The sequence below is a fragment of the Patagioenas fasciata genome, chromosome 12, assembly GCF_037038585.1.
Source record: "Patagioenas fasciata isolate bPatFas1 chromosome 12, bPatFas1.hap1, whole genome shotgun sequence".
Taxonomy (NCBI): Eukaryota; Metazoa; Chordata; class Aves; order Columbiformes; family Columbidae; genus Patagioenas; species Patagioenas fasciata.
Window position 1 is genome coordinate 5,442,667 of NC_092531.1, and position 16,725 is coordinate 5,459,391.

Here is a 16,725-nt window from a genome sequence, read left to right on the forward strand (position 1 = left end):
TTGCGCGGGTCCCAGTGTAAAAGCTTAATAGAGCCGGGCATAAATTATTCATTGCCTGGCCATGTTAATGCATGTGCTAAAGGCTTTTCTTTTTTTTAATATATAAAAAAAATCTCCTCTATAATTTAAAGCCTTGCACGCTCCCATCGCCAGGCCCCGGCTGCTCTCCGGGGTGTTTGCGCTTCGGTGAGCAGAGCTGTGAGATGCGGATGGAGCCGGCAGGTGCTGGGATGCGGGATGGAGATGGGATGTGGGATGGAGATGGGATGCAGGATGCAGACAGGATGCAGGATGGAGCTGGGATGTGGGGTGGAGATGGGATGGAGGCAGGAGCTGGGATGCAGGATGCAGATGGGATGGAGGCAGGAGCTGGGATGCTGGATGGAGCTGGGATGCAGGATGCAGATGGGATGGAGGCAGGAGCTGGGATGCTGGATGGAGCTGGGATGCAGGATGGAGCTGGGATGCAGGATGCAGATGGGATGGAGGCAGGAGCTGGGATGTTGGATGGAGCTGGGATGCAGGATGCAGATGGGATGGAGGCAGGAGCTGGGATGTTGGATGGAGCTGGGATGCAGGATGCAGATGGGATGCAGGCAGGAGCTGGGATGCAGGCAGGAGGTGGGATGCAGGATGCAGATGGGATGGAGACAGGAGCTGGGATGAGGATGCAGATGGGATGCAGGATGCAGATGGGATGCAGGCAGGAGCTGGGATGTTGGATGGAGCTGGGATGTGGGGTGCAGATGGGATGCAGGCAGGAGGTGGGATGCAGGATGCAGATGGGATGCAGGCAGGAGCTGGGACGCAGGCAGAAGACAGGATGCAGAGGGGATGGAGGCAGGAGCTAGGATGCTGGATGGAGCTGGGATGCAGGCAGGAGACAGGATGCAGGATGCAGAAGGGATGCAGGCAGGAGCTGGGATGCAGGATGGAGCTGGGATGGAGGCAGGAGCTGGGATGCAGGCAGGAGCTGGGATGCAGGATGGAGCTGGGATGGAGGCAGGAGCTGGGATGCGGGATGGAGCTGGGATCCAGGCAGGAGCTTTGCAGCCCGTGGGTGGGGGTCCCGTGGGGCAGGGGCTGGCAGCGCAGCTCCAGCTGGGTCAGCCCGTGGCCCCACAGCGAGTCACTTCCCGGAGCAGCAGAGCTCAGCTGAGCCCGTTCCCAGGCACAGTGGCCAGCGGGGCTATTTTTAGATCCGGCTTTTGCTTTTTTTTCCTGCTCTTTGCCTTTGCTCAGTGCTGCCCTCAAAACCCTGGGGAAAGAGGAAAACACTGAGCCCCGGGTGGGTGGGAAGCTGCGTGGGAGGGTTTTCGGAGCACCCCATCACAAGGACACGCCGAGTCCAGCCGCAGGGCACAGCCAGGATACCCCCCAGGCCACCCCGCTGGGATTTCAGCCGCCTCCAGCGCATCCACAAGCAGCTCCCGCTGCTAACACCCAGCCCTGTTTTCATCCCACCGCTCCAACCACCCCCCGCCGCAGGGCTGCGGTTCCCACGGCCGCTTTACCAGGTACCGATAAAGCCCAGAAAAGCAGGGGCAGGCAGGGCACCCAGCGCCGGAGGAGGAGCGGGGCGATGCTGCCGAGGACGTTTTGCCTTCTATGGCCATCGCGCCGCGGCGCTGGCACGGAGGAGAAGCCCTGAGCCTGCGCAGGCACTGGGGAGGGGGAAACAAAAACAGCCAGATAAAGCTCCTTTTTGCCCTCTCAGGGGCCTCCAGAAGAGCTCGGCATCAACGGGCCCTCCTACAAGAAGCTGCCACAACCCCACGGCATCGCCCCCCACACGCCTGCATCCCTACCAGCAGCAGGACAAGGGGCACAGGTACCACCAGACCCAAAATATCCCACCCCAGCCCAGCCCCAGAAGAAAACACACCACACCACACAAAAAGAGTCACAGCAGCCTCTGGGTATATTTTTTTTCTTTTTTTGTTGCATTTCATATATTATCCAGTTTCACATTCTCATAGGATCAGCAATTATATAGCAACTTATTCTCAAATCTTTTAATACAAGCGAGACAGCCATGGTCATATAATACTTAAAGCACTTCAATACCAAGCAATAAGATGCTAAAACAAAAATTGCACAATTTCTCATTTACTATGCCTGACTGAATCATTGGTACAGAAGACAACCCTTCTCTTTCAAGCTTTTAACTAAACATTAACTTATCTTACAGGATTACAATTTCTCTTTAATAATAATAATAATAATTAATTGCACACAAACACACAAAGTCTTTATGATGCATAAATATTTCCTTATTACACATGGTACAAAAATACTCGTACTTCTTTTTTTGTTCGGTATTCCCATAAGGATGGCTGATTATTTGGCAGGACTGGATGCTCTCCAATCAGAAGGAGGTGGAAATTAAAAGAACAAAAAGTTAGGTATTTTACAGCCGTTCTATATATAGAAGTCTGAAGAAGAAGAGAAAATTAATATAATAACCCTGACTTTAAAACTGGAGAAGAATGGATGAGAACAGAAACCCAGTGCATCATACTTAAAAAAACAACAAAAAAACCCATTTTTCAAATTCTTCTGGTTGTACTGGGAAGGGGAGGGCGGAGGTGGGAGAAGGGGTGAGACAAGGACAGTTAGTATTTCTCAAAGCCAAGTCTTCACCGAAGCAAGATGAAAACCTTGATGGATCAATCCGTTGGGCCAAGACCTGTTGCTAACGGTTACACAAACGCTAGAACAAACAAACTTACACTCACACGGACACAAGTTAAGTGTTTTAATTCATGCCAGAAAACATGCAAAACCCATTTGCCTTTCGTTGCCTTCAGCCGAGCCGCTGGGGCAGGGCGAGCCCGGGGAAGCCCAGGACCCAGCGCCCCCGGCCGGGTTTCGGCGCAGCCGGACGGCGAAGCTCGGTCGGGGAGGAGGTCCTGGGGATGGAGGGGTGTAGGGATGGATGTGGGGTGGAGGGGTGGAGGCGGCGCACAGCCCGTGGCGTTGGGCCGCGGCGGCTTCACAGTCCAGGGAGGGGGACGTCGGCAGCCCCAGGGGGAGTGCGGTGGGGCCGGCGCCTTGTCCGCAAACCGAAGCGAGAGGACTTGGAGCCGTCATCCCTGGCACATCCCTCGGGCGAGGGGCAGGGAGGAGGAGCGCGAGCCGAGGAGACGCTGCGGGAGAGGAGCGGTGGTGAGCAGGGCCGGCCCCATCTGCTCCCCACTTCCCCACCCCATGGCCTGGAGGGCTCCCCAGTGGATTTAGTCCCATCACCCACCAGTGTCACCCAACCGCATCCTTGGGTGCTGAGCCCCAGCTCCCATCCCTCCTCCCACAAGAGGTCAAGGAACCCAGGGATGAGCAAGACAAGGACCCAGCTCCAAGAATAATTACTTACTTACTAACAAACTAACAAAACTGACGAGACTTCCATCCTTGCTGGGTAGCTTCGGAGGGAGGATACCAGCGCATCTGGAAGAGAAAGCCACGCCAGAGATCCGTGATCCAGGTTTATGTCAAGCAGAGCCCAAACCTTCAGGTCCTTCAGGCCACACCTGAGGTACACGGAGTAGAGACGTCTCCAGCATTGGGAGGCTCCATGGTGAGCCCCAAACACTACTTGAGTAGCACCCCAACCTGGGGTTGCACTGGTGGCCCCTGCAAGGACAGGCGCAGGTTCACCCGGCACCGGGACGTCCTGCCCTACGGAGCACAGCAGGATCCCACACATCCAAGGAGGGAGCTAACACCCATCTCAGGGCTTGCCAACATCTCCAGTACTTTCTGCCTGTTGGTGTAACCAGATGACAGACCCCAAATTCACTGCCATGCCTGGCCCCAGCTCACTACACGCAGAACACCGCCGGTCAAGCCAGGAAAGCTCCTCACCACCAAGCTCTCGATCACATTTATCGCTGCCAAAGTGCACACAAGGAGGGGCTGTTAGCCCCAGCACACTCCCACACCCCAAATTTACATCTTCCCCCTGTGCAGGCTCGGGCAGGGTGGAGAAAGGTCCCTTTGGGCATGTAGCACCCCAAGGTGGTGGCCACTCCATCCTCAGCCAGCAGGAGGAGGCATCTCAAGACCGCGCATTTAAACCAGACAACCTCTCCGTGACACGCGTGGGGTAAGAACTGGCGCTCCCACGGCACAAGAGACCCATGGAGTTTTCTGAGCCACAATCCAGCCATCAGAAGTGGCTTGAGGCAGATCACATCATGGGAAGAACTTGGTAGAACTGCCAACCAGCAAGACTGGGAGGCTTCCCCAGCAGGTCGCTGCTGCCACATCTACTGCTCCTTCTCCTGCGAGATGGAGACAAAAGGAGCAGACGAGGGAACAGAAACTTCCCAGCCCATCAGTAGAGGCAGCAAGCTGGCAGCATCCAGCAGAATAGCATCAGACATGCAGATGCTCCTGTTTGGTCTCCAAGACCGGCAGACGTCAGGTCGGGCTCTGTTAGCAGCTTCATGCCTGAGAGGATGGGAAACGAGGTTGTGCCGCTTGGCTGAGCGCAGATCCAGCAGCAGGAGCAGCCAGAGCTGCTCAAACACCGCGGCCGCCCCCGTCCTCCCGCCCAGCCGGTGGCAGGTACGGTCACAGAGTGATGGGCTTCACTCTTAAGATGGATAGAAAAGAGACAGAAAACCCCTTAGAGCCCAACATGAACTGCCCCCCTTGCCACACCACCCTGAACGAGTCTGGCCAGGTGTTCCCCTCCCAACACATGCACCAGTCCAGGGGAGAGGGAAAAAACACTATTCCCAGAGCAGCTCCAGCCCCGTGCACAGCACTAAGAGGTACCCTTCACCATCATGTGGGTTTGGGTTGAAGAGACCTCCACAGCTCATCCAGTCCAACCCCTGCCATAAGCACCCAGATCAGGGTGCTCAGAGCCCCGTCCAGCCTGGGATGAGGACGGGCAGAGTTTCTTGAAGCAAGAACCCAGGTCAGTTTGGCAGGAGCTTTACAGCTCATCTCAGTCTACATGGCTGTGCCCAGCAAGGGTGATTCTGTCAGACTCTTCCTAACAGAGCTCTTGCCAGAGCCAGGTCTCCCCCACGGACTATAAGTGGGCAAGGACATCAGGAAAGCCACTCCAGGTGGAGATGACAGCTGGCAATGAGGAGGAGGAGCACTGGCTATTTTCCAATCTCAACTACAGGAGACCTCCAGAAGATGCACACAGGTCTTCAGAAGAGACAGCGCTGAAGACCAGCACATCTAGAAATTCAGCGAGAGCCCCCGGGTTACTCTCCAGGCTGGGCACATCCTCAGCAGGTCCCATCAAGCCCTACTCTACCACTGCAAGAAGCAGAAGCCCAACACCTAACAGAGGGGCAGAGTCAGAAGCTTTACATTCGCTCCTTCACGCAGAGACACGCAGCAAACTGCCAAGACCTTGACAGCGCAGCCTCCTTACGGGAGCTGGAGAGGACAACAAGCCCCCACCCACCTGTAGTGGCCAAGTCCTCCAGCACAAGGGCTGTGGTGCCAGTAACTGAACGGCTCCAAGCACAAGCTCAGGGACCTGGAGCCCCTCTTCTCATGATGGCTCCTCCAGGGATGAACCCTACAAGTCCACAGAAGCTCTGTCCCAGCAGGAGCCCCTCAGCAGGGCAGATCTGCTGAATGTCCTCAGTAGGAAAGGATCCCCAAGGATCATTGAGTCAACTCCTGTCCCTGCACAGGACACCCCACAGGTCACCCCGTGTGTCTGAGGACGTTGTCCAGTCTCTTCTTGAACACCGTCAGGTTGGGCTGTGACACATCCCTGGGAGCCTGTTAAGTGTCCAGGACCTCTGGGTGAAGAACCTTTTCCTCATGTCCCACTGACCCTCCCTGGCACATCTTCTGCCATTGCCTGGGCTCTGTCACTGTCACAGAGAAGAGCTCAGCCCTGCCCCTCCTGCTCCCCTGCTGAACCTGCAGCCCATGAGCTCTGCCCTCAGTCTGCTCTGCTCCAGCTGAACAAACCCAGAGACCTCAGCCGCTCCTCATACGGCTTCCCAAAGTGCCACCTTGGTGCCACACACACCATGTCTTCGCTTCTCCCTTGGCCTGTGAGAGGACCCAGTTCAACCCCCCAGCCTGCGCCCACCACGCTGTCCCAGGGCACCGTGACCTCCTTGCACTGACACCCCCAGGAAACTGCCCTGTGCAGGCACCAGCATCACAACACCTCACGGGGCCACCCCAGCAGCTGCCAGGGCACAGATGGGAGTGACACACTCCCCCCCAGCCCTGTCACCAGGAGGTGCTTGCTCAGCAGAGCCACACTCCGCAGCCAGCTGTCCTCCCTGGCCAGCTCCCCCGCTCCAGCACCTCGGCAGCTGGAAGCCCTTTTCTCCTGCCCGGCAGCAGCAGGAACCTCCCCCTGCGGTCACAGGGCCACCGGCTTAACCCGAGAGCTGCCTCCATCCCACGCCATACGGCCATCCCCACCCGCTGCCCCGCCTGGTGGGTCTCCATCCCCTCCTCAGGGCATCTGAGCCAGCTCCTGCCCCACATGCACACCCCACACCTGGCCAGAACCTCGAGTTGCAACAGAAATCCTGCTTTTCTCCCCAAACACGCACCATTTGTAGCTCTGGCACTAATAAACCTCCACTTCCGATGGGCCACCTCCCCTTGCCTTCCTCCTGTGGGTCTCCGACGCTCATATGCACAAACCCAACCAGCCTGACTCCATGTCCCCTCCAGCTGGTGGCAGCCAGAGCAGCTCAGCCCAGAGCAGGGGCAGATGCAATGGACCGGGGACAGGCCAATGCTCTGCCGTGCTGACCTGCCAGGGCTTCCAGCCCACAGAAGGATTAAGGACATGTTGAGACAAAGCAGGAATGACCCCTCACTAGGAGGAAAGTTTCCGAAACCACGGGAAGAACCAGGTCGGAGGCAGCAGCCAGACAAGAGGACACATTCTTTAAAACAGCGGCACCTGCCAGGACACTTTTCCCTTCGCATCCTTCAAAGTGTCTCAGACACCTTATTTTGCCCCAGGCTCTGCAAACAGAGCAGCTCCCAGAGACACCTGGAGGAGGAGACCAGCACCACGAGAGACTGCGTAGGGTTGTCCCAAGAGGGATCGCAACCCAGCGGGGCGAGCTCCTGTAGGAAGCAAGTTTCTCAGGGGGCTTTTGGAAGATCCATTATCTCTCAAAATACCACATCTGTCAGAGAGGGAGCTGAGAAAGAGTGAATGGAGGCATCCAACACTGGGTGAGGAAAGTGGAGAAAGGGAGGCCTTTACTGGAAGAGACACAGTTGGAAAGGAGTCTGGCCACACCACGGCCAACATGCCCTGCTGGCCCACCCATAGGGATGAGACGGGCACCACCAGCCTCATGCTGCCGCACTCAACATCTGGCCCAGAAAACAGCTGGAAATGAGAAATTCATGCCTCTGCCTGTCACCTTCCAGGGGCCAGGTGAAACGTGGAAGCGAAGAGCTTCTCCCTTGCTGCAGCACTACCCAAAAATCACACAGAAATGATAAATGGGGCAGATAAATGGCACTCCACTTTCCTTGTCACCGCCTCCACTGTCCCAGTTACCCTCAGAATTTAAGCATCCCATCTTGCCCACCATCCTTATGGAGAGCAATTCCATTGGCAGGAAAAAAAAGAGGAAGGAAGGACCAGGCACACAGACCCATCGTCAAGCCACCTGTACCTTGGATGACCTGCCTCTCCTCCTTAGTCACTTCTAGGTCTGCTTGTCTTTGCTCTCCAGCATCTGGTGGTGCTCAGAGCTCTCCCTACAACTGGGATGGACCCAACCACCTCCCCGGGTACCTGAAAGCCATGAGCCCTTCACGGTCACCACATCCCCCAGACTGCAGGTCACCAGGTGCAAGCCCTGGCAAGGTGCAGCGGTGGCCACCGAGAGCTGCTCTGCTCCAGCTGCAGACACAGTTGGCAGGAACACAACCCAGGGCCGGCAAGGACAGCTTGCAAAGGTGCACCCAAAGGCACCAACATCACCCATTAGTGCTCTCTGGACACACATTTCAAGCCACCCACCTCCAGGGTCCTTCAAGGGGTCTGGGTTGAGATGAGCATCCAAACACTTGCATCTGTGTAAGAACCAAGCAGCTCAGCCCACCACCAAGAAACATTGCTGTGTTCGGAGCAGATTCCTCTCCTCATACCACTACAGCGAGGGAGAGCTGCAGGATCAGCACATCATCTCACACCCTGTTGCAAGGCACACAGAAGATGATGGACACTGATCCACCATGTTGCTTAGAAGGAGCATTTCAACAGGCGTCCACCCTTTGCCTTGTGCGCCCCCGGGCCTTGAGGTGTCTCATGGAGATGTACCCATCTCACAGACCTCAACGAACAAGTGCTTCTCCTTTTCCTAGAGTGGAAGTGGCTTGTGCTGCTTTTATTTGGGTTGAGCCAGTCGGAGAGGACCAGTGTTGGCCACTTCCGACACCATCTCAGTCTGATTCACTCACTGGGTGTGATTTAATGAGAATCGCTGCACATCAGGTACCTGGAAGACCTAAGAGCATCTCCTGCCTTTCTCTGGCCAGAGGGACACAGCTGGCTTGGGGACAGCGTGCTCCAGGCTGCTTGGCCAGCCTGTGCCAGCACCAAGTCGCCAGAGTTTACGACAAAATCATAGCCACAAAGATCTCAAGGAGTGCTTGACATCTCCAAGAAGCCTAGAGATTGCCCATAAAAAATAATCCTGGCAAGTCCTACAGGACAGCCCCAAACAGGCAATGAGACACTGGGTACAGAAAATCTGTCGTTGTCTTCAGCCTCCCACCCCAAGAAGGGTCTATCAGCACTGCAGCCCCAGCAGATCTTCTCACATCCCCAGTTCCACGGGCTCAGCACCAGACCACAGCCACTGGGATCCGCCTCATGCCCATCCACAACCACAGCCACCACCTAGGAGATCCAGCTTGCTCTGAGCCAGCCCAAGCAGCAAAGAAGAGGGAAAGGGGTTTTTTGGAGCACTGACCTCCCCTTCCATCGATGGGCTCTGCTGGGAAGCCTCAGGGTCCTGCTGGGCTCTTCCACAGCCATGGATCCAGAATGGCTCCTTCTATCCACAACTCACTTGGACAGGTCCCAGCTTCAGAGGTCCACCTCCACCACCTCCTCAAAGCCTCCAGACAAGGCTGCTGCCAACAGCTGCAATGTGGATGCTCTGAAGGCACCTTGGGGATCCCACCTCCAAAAAGACAGGCAGCTGCCAGCTTTCAGTCCCTCACCTGCTCCCTGCCTGGGAAGCATCTACCACAGATGGTCTCCTGGGTTCTATGTACCCATCATGTCAGCCTAGTGTCCTACAAGCACCACGCGGTAACCACCACCAGCCTCACCCACGTTCTTATGAAACAATCCTGCATCTACTCCCTGCTTTCCAGGGCAAGTCCTGCTCTCAGGGGGGCTGCCACAGCTGGAAGCATCTCATTGCAGAAGAGCCCCAGGAGCATCAGTAGTCCCTGGTGTCTCCCCTGCACTCCAGAACAAGAGGTTTCACATCAGAGACACAATGCAGCCCAACTCCATCACACAGGCAACACATGGAACTGTTCACCAAGCCCAAAGAGAACAAGACAAGCCACATCATTGTCTCTATCCTTCCATCAAGTGCTCCCCATCTTCCTGGGAGACCAGCTCTGCGTATCTTTGCAACTCACAGTCTTCCAAGGGCACAGGCAGACCTGGGCCCCCACCTTTGGTGGCTTCTTTCCCCACGACTACCACGCAGAGGAAAATTGTCTACTGAGAACCACCACAAGAAGTGAGCCAGGACTCGGTTCCTTTGGAGCTGACCACAGCCACCATACCCCCACCAACCAGTCCTAAGCCAGACCATCTTCCCTCTCCCCGAGCTCCCGGTTCCCTACACCGCTCACATTTCTCCCAGGCTGCCAATTCCCTCCATTACAGCTCACGAGACCTCTGTCCTGCCTGCCATTTCAGGCTGCAAAGAGAGAAGCCAAGCTCCAGGTAGGAACTTGCTCTGTTTCCAGTAACTGGAGAGGAAAGAGGTGAGATTAGACCCATGACTGAGGGCAGGGTCTGTCCCGGTATGCAATTCTGGAACAAAGTGACCGGCAAGTGCTGTTGTCTAACGTGCCCGCTAGAATTTAGTCGTGTGCTGTCGCTACCACGTCACTCACCTCCCCCACCGTGTGCCAGGAGTGAGGTCAAGGTGTATTTCTGGTTGCCCTCAAAGGGTTGTGGCTGGGGAGAAACCGGGTTTCTTTCACGCCGAGCGGCAGGGTTGTCTCTGCCCCGGCTCAACCGGGCTGCTCCCCTCCCACCGGCGGGGCCTGGCTGAGCCTGGCTCAGCTGGGAGGAGTTGATGTAAGATGGTGCCATGCTGTGTGCGCCATGTCATGTGCTGCCAAGTTGGAGACGTGGGTTAGAAAGAAGGCCTGGTATCTCATTCCCCAGGCTCTGGTGGGTGGGTAGCGTGAGGCCCATGCACTGGGTTGCCAAGGAGATACGGGCTACAGAGATGGGCAGAAGCTTGCAAATCCCATGGTGCACCTTGGAGGAGAGATGGTTACCTTACCAGTCTTTCCAGACGTGGCTGCCATCATGCTTAACACTTCTAGGAATGGAGCTGTGGGACAGCCACTCCACTAGCTGCAATAAGGCATCACTAGGGTGTCCCATCTCCAGGGACAGCTCTGAGCTTCGGGGCTAGCCTGCGCTGGCATCATGGCTGGAGTTCACTAGGGACATCAAAGGAGGGATTTGAGAGAGGGTTGGAGGGAGGGAAGGCAGATGGGACAGTCAAAGTCAGTGGAGTCCCCACAGGTAGAGGCTCCCAGGGGTGCAGGGTCAGGCCACAGTCACTTCTACAGCAGCCTGGTGCCTGCAGGGACCATCACCATGGCTTGGCGGTGCCACCAGTCTCATCGGCGAGCAGCTCACCAACAGCTCCTTGCACCGTCTCCTGCCCCTCCGGGCAGCTCTTCAGGAGGTTGCACAGGTCCATCACAGAGGGCGGCCACCTCCTCTCCCACTTGAACACAGAGCCATGAGGGGATGAGCACTTCGGGTTTAAGTCTTTTGTGACAAGCTCTCGGCTTAGCTACCACCTCCAACTTCACACCCAGCCCAGGACTGAAGGATACAGAGCTGCTAAAGCTCTGGCTATCTCCATGAACATCTTCCAGCTGACACCAGTCTCAGGAGGAAGACCTGTAGCTGTCCTGGAGAACAGCCCATGTGCCCACCACCTCACCAGCAAGGCAAACCAGCCCCTACCAGTGAGAGTAGAAGGCTCAGCACACCAAGACCAAGGTTACAGCTTTTCGCGCAGTTTGTGAGCAAAAGTCATCTCACTGACTCGCTCCACCCTGCCTGGGCTCTGCGAGGGACAGGGCTCCAGCCCAGAGATCAGGCAGCTCGGAGCTGCCAGCCCGAGTAATGTTTAACCCCGTAAAAGTTTATTGGTAATGTATACTGCACCAGGAGTTCTCCTGCGAGGTCACTGCCGGCTCAAGCACAAGGCAGCAAGGAGCAGCTCTAACTGCTTGGCCAGCCCAAGCGCTCTTCTTCAGAGGAGAGCTGGGTCCAGCCATGGCCACGGCCTGAGGGGCTACACTGGCTTAGGGACATGTCACCACTTACAGACCTCCTTGGGCAGGGATTCCTACCCGTGCAGAGAGCTCCCTGGAGCCTCAGGGTCTTTCTTTAGACCAGAAGACCTCTTGGAAAGCTAAGCTGTCTGTCTAGAACAAGTAGCTTGCCACCTGGAGGGCAGGAACTACGACCCCAGAGGGAAAAGATCTGGCTGAAGCCATCCTTGATACCCTCTGTTTTCTCCCCTACCATGCAACATAAGTTTTGGCATCTAACCCTTACGCTCAGGGTCCCCATGTCACTGGTGATCCATCCTTGAAGGACCTGCAGTGATGGTTTCACCTCCCTCAACCACCTCAGCCAGACCGAAGAGGTTTTTTCCTGGTGCTCCCTGCCAGGGGCAATTCAACCAGCAACAGCTGTTGGCTCCATCACCCTGCACACAAATAACAGGGATGGGAAGAACCTGCTCTCCAGGGCTGCCCAGGAGAAGAGCACGCTCAGGTGTGGACATCATCGATAACCTCTGGAGAACAGCAGCAACCACAACCCTCCCAGTGGAGGCTCAGCTGACCTGGAAAAGCAGCCTTGCTCTGGGTGCCCCCGGAAGAGCCAGCCAGTGCCTGGTCCTGCCCTGGGCCCCACGTACATCTTGCTTACTCTGCAAGAGCTCCAGCCCAACATGAGCTCACCAGGAGAAGGGCAAAAGCAGCAGGGGCCTTTGAGCGTATGAGGGGCAGGACAAACAAGCCTATGTAGGCCAGGAGCTCACACCCATATTGCTTCTGGGAAACAAGCTGGGGTCAAAGCTGGACAGTTACAGTCAAGACACTTGCAAGAAGCAAGAAAACACCAAAGGGCCAACTGAGCTGACCACCAGGCAAGCGGACAAGGTGAAGGGACACAGCTCTTCTTCCTTTCCATTTAAGCAGGAAAGAGCGGAGCTGAGCACCCTGCCTGGCAGGGCAGAGAGCAGAGGTTATGCCCTGATGCTCTGGGGTCTGAGTGCAGAGGCCCAGTGCCCTCATCCCCTGGCGCTACTGCAGGAGCAGAGACCGAGGCAAGCAGAGCACAGCTGGCTGGGAACACCTGGCAGGGCAGGGACGGGGCCTCCAGGTTCTCCTGTTGTACCAGTGCTCCAAACCAAGCACCTTAACCCAGAATTAGGGCACCTCTCTGGTTTACCTTTTCTTCTGCACTTCCATGGTTTCATGGACCCTCAGCAGGAGTGCTGGCCTCAGGACATTCCAGTTCAGACCAGTACAGGCATCCCTACACCTCCAGCTGTCAGCGAGCACACCCTGGGACACCAGGCAGCTGGCTGCACCACCAGCAGCATCTCCATTGGCTTGCACACAGAGTGACCCTCTCTAGCCTGCACCCAGTGGCTAACACCACCATCCCATCATGGTCCCTCACTGTGGCAAGGCTCTGGTCACTCATCTCCTGCAGGACATCCCCCTCCAGCTTCAAAAGTGTTGGGAGTCGCTTGGCCCAAGTGGGTTTTGGCTGACCCCAACAGCTCCAGCACCAAGCTAAGCCTATTTTGGCTTCAAGGAGGATGTTTTGCAGCTATTTTACTTGCTGGCATGCTGGTTTTCCTCCCAGCAGTCCCACAACATGGCTCTCTAGCCATGGGGACCAGCAAAGCCATCCAGAAATGGAGCCCTGCCTGTCCCCACCTGCCTGCCTCTCACAGGGAAGCAGGTTGGACCCACAGGGTCAGAAATCCTTGTCCAGCTCCAGCTGCTCTCTGCCACTTCGACCTCCCCCCTGCAGTTTGCTCAGGGCTGGGGGGCCCCCCATGCACTTCAGCCAGGAGGAGGCTTTGCCCAGGAGCCAAGGATCAAACCAGCCAAGCAGAGACCAGCAGGAGCGAGCACCAGGGGCAGGGGAGAGGGGACAGCCCGGTTCCTGGCACGGGCCGCGGGGAGCGACTCACCTGAGCGTGAAGAGCAGCAGCCGCGGCGGCGGCCGCCGGGTAGGTGAAGGCGGCATGGGGGATGGCGGGGGTCAGCTCCGTGGTGTAGAGCGGGTAGGGAGCCCACGCTTCTGGGGAGGCTGGGATAAGAGCCGCTCCAGTCAGGTCATCTAGACAGGAGGAGACAAGGTGGCAGCGGCTCAGCTTGCTTCAGGGACAGGCTCTGCATTTCCAACCCCAGCTAAAGCTCTGCAGTGCCATTCCAGTGAGGTGTAAAATTAAACACCCTGCCAAGAGAGGCCAGGAACACGCTCCACCGCTGCTCAGCGCCCCACATGGGCTTTGGGCAGGCTGGTTGACACACGGAGCATGAAGCTGGTGCCACCAGGGCACACTCGCCCCACCAGGCTATGCTGAGGGTGCACAGCACCAGACTCATCCTTTCTACTTCACACCTACAGAGGAGTTAAAAGACTTGTATCACTTGAGCTACCAAACCTAAACCTGCTCTCCCAACACTTCCAATGTTGGCCAGAAGTTTGACCAGATGCCAAACATTCTCCTGCAACCCTAACATGCTTGTCCTCCCACACTGGGCAGACTCCAGCCAGAGCACTCAGAGTGCCCTTCCCATCCCAGCATCTCCCAGGCTGGACCAGTCATGACCTCCACCTGCCTCGCAGCATACTCACAGGGGTCCCGTGCAATGAAGTGTGCACCCAAGGCAGGGTGGATGTTGGTGGGGTTTGGTGTGGCCATCAGCTTGCTCTTGGCCATCTTTGTGTTGGCTTTAGCAAACTCTAACCGCAAGGTCTGGGGGTTCTCTGGGTCAAAGCGGATGCCCTGTCACAGAAGAAAGCACACGAATCTCTCAGAGATGAGGTTTCCAGTCCAAGCACAGGTGGTGTCTACTCATGGAGAAAAGCCCAACCAGGGAACCAAGACCATCATGCTGCAGTCACACGCTCAGATTTTTGTCCCCTCACTGCAACACTCAAGCTCCCACAGGCTTGTATTTCTACGTTTAGCTAGCCTAGTGTCACTGCTTCCAACATGAGACACAGTTTTGCTCCTTATGTGCAGTTCACCAACCAGCACTGGTCAGGAAAGATCTGTCTGCTGGGGTCCCATCTATACTGGAGCTGCAACATCTATTGCCAGCTGGGCAGAGCCACCACGATGTCCCCCAATGCCCAAGGCAAGGTCCACAGCAGAGCAAAACCAGCTCAGCCTGTCTTGCTGCATAGATCCCACCGACTTCTGCAGGGCCACATGGGATGGACATGGTTTTGGGTGTGCCTGTCATGCTGACCAGTCTTCTTCTTGAGTCACAGCAGTTCGGAAACATTGTGAACGTGCTAAAGAGCCTGTACCACACAGTTTTGTCCCTGCCTCATGCCCTGCCATGGAAACAGCAGCGTGGGAAGGCTGGTTTGCTGTCTGAAACAAGTACCTTCTGGCTGCAAAGGTCGTGGCAGGCCAGAGTCCAGGACAAGGACCTGCTCTGCTCAACTGCCACACATCAGGGCGTTTGGTAAGCGAAGCTTTAACCAGGCCACTAGCACTAAGCAAGTCCTACGGCTTCATGACAGACCAGCTTTGCTATGAGCTTGTTTCGCTACCCTTGTATCCTGGTGAGCTTGACCTAGAGCTTCAAAAAACTGATGCCAAACACAAGTTGAGCTCCACATGCCTCATTAAAGCATCAGTTGGGTTTCACCCTACACCTGGAAACCACCTCTGCCCACAACACCTCTTCCCATCTATTTGCCAAGGGTTGGTTCCCCAGAGAAGACCTGCCTGCTGCAGGTGCTCCAAGCTCAAGTCAAGGTAGGATGAGCCCCCACCACGGTGCTCAGCCCAGACAACCGGAGAAAAAGCTCCCTGAAGAACAGGTCTGGCACATGCAGGGGATCCACGCTCGTTTGAACAAGGGGATCGCTCAGCCCACAACTCTTCCCTGTACATGTGGGAGCACTTGATGGGTAAGGAACGGGATTGACAGCCTGGGTCCTGTTATCAAGGGCCAGCTGCTGAGTAAGGAGGTGCACACCAACTCGAAAAAATAAGTAGTTGTTCTTTCCCTACACCCTCAGAGGCCCTGAGGAGTCTTCCAGCGGTTGGAAACTTCACCTACACTGAGCACGGGACAGTTCACATCCACTTGCTCAGGCTGATGTCAGCCTTAAACAGGTCTCCTGCTTCCCCGAGGGGATCCTCCAGGACCATTTTGCTTCCAGACTCAAGGGCACAGCGGGAACACCCTGACCCTTCCCACGCTATGGACAAGCCAAGCATCGCTCCAGCTCACAGCAGGACATACGACCCCCAGCCCTCCCAGCACATTGGGTACTCACATTCAAGGCATTCTTTGCTGCTTCAGCACCAGCACGGCTGTCAAAGGTCACAAAACCAACGGGCTAAAACCAAAACAAAACCCTAATTTCAGTCTGGACGTCTCTTCCAGCTCCTATGACTACCCTGCCACCCCCGTCTGTCCCCAGCAAGCAGAAGAGACCACCTAAAGCTGCAGAGGGCCTTCAAGCAGAGCTTGAAGAGTCTTGGGTCATCAGCCCAAGATTCCTGCTCCATATCTGCTCCCACAACACCAAAGCCATGAATACCCAAGCTGGAAGAAGGAGATACCTGCTTTGAAGTGAGCTTGATCAGTGACCCTTCATAACCCTGCAGAAGGGAAGAAAGCAAGTCAGCATCAGGTTCCTGAAGGAGGTGAGCTACAACCGAGATGTGATGGGACATCTCCAGGAGCTCCAGCAGCACCAAACCCTTTGCAAGGCAAGGTTTGCAGCAGGAATAGGTACATTAACACGTCTCCTCTTTCCCATCAGAAGACTAAGATTAGCGTCTAAGGGCAGAGGAGGTATCTCAGCTAGTCCTTTGGGAACAAATCCTGTTTTCTAGCCCTTCACCAAGCTTGGAGACAGCATGATTTCAACAGGCTCCAGGTGAAGTTCACCAGCTGAGCATGAAACCACACTGGTTTCAGACCAGGTTCCCCAAGCTCTCACAGAAGACCCACCTTCCCACTTCATTCGTGCTTCCCTCTGGATGAGATCTTGGCCGCAAAGTTGGCCAAAAGGCAGCACCTTTCCCACCAAAGACCAAGTCTGAAGACCTTCTTACCTTGAATGGTCGGAAGAGTAGGTAGAGCTCTCTGGGCTTGATATCCACAGGAAGTCCACTGACAAACAGTGTCCGGACCTAGGAGAGAGGTCAATGAGGTCTACTGAAAGGCCCAAGG

At 56.0% G+C, this 16,725-nt stretch overlaps 3 protein-coding genes across 6 annotated transcripts in view; 1 reads left to right on the plus strand and 2 right to left on the minus strand.

Annotated features, from left to right (window-relative positions):
- LOC139828980 (uncharacterized) lies at positions 1-3,093 on the minus strand. The gene is made up of 3 exons (XM_071814133.1): positions 2,805-3,093; positions 1,522-1,664; positions 1-1,106 (listed from the first exon to the last, which is right to left on the minus strand). The coding sequence occupies exons 1-3, from the start codon at positions 3,091-3,093 to the stop codon at positions 126-128; spliced, it is 1,413 nt and encodes a 470-aa protein (XP_071670234.1). The 3' UTR covers positions 1-125.
- SEC11A (SEC11 homolog A, signal peptidase complex subunit) overlaps positions 1-16,725 on the plus strand; it is a 135,614-nt gene that overhangs the window by 115,179 nt on the left and 3,710 nt on the right. The window lies entirely within an intron of this gene.
- Positions 1,899-16,725, minus strand: part of RBPMS2 (RNA binding protein, mRNA processing factor 2) — a 26,694-nt gene continuing 11,867 nt past the window's right edge. Inside the window, exons 2-9 of one of the 4 annotated variants that reach the window (XR_011740975.1) lie at positions 16,608-16,685; positions 16,110-16,148; positions 15,821-15,883; positions 14,156-14,306; positions 13,485-13,633; positions 10,524-10,686; positions 3,378-3,447; positions 1,899-3,149 (exon numbers count right to left, since the gene is read on the minus strand). Coding sequence is in view for 2 of the 4 variants with exons in the window: in XM_065847219.2 (XP_065703291.1) it covers positions 3,385-3,447; positions 13,485-13,633; positions 14,156-14,306; positions 15,821-15,883; positions 16,110-16,148; positions 16,608-16,685 (543 nt within the window). In the remaining 2 variants the exon portion in view is untranslated. Of the gene's footprint in view, positions 3,150-3,373; positions 3,448-10,523; positions 10,687-13,484; positions 13,634-14,155; positions 14,307-15,820; positions 15,884-16,109; positions 16,149-16,607; positions 16,686-16,725 lie in introns of all 4 variants that reach the window. The other 3 variants (XR_010652182.2, XM_065847219.2, XM_065847217.2) reach the window with 3 other exon arrangements.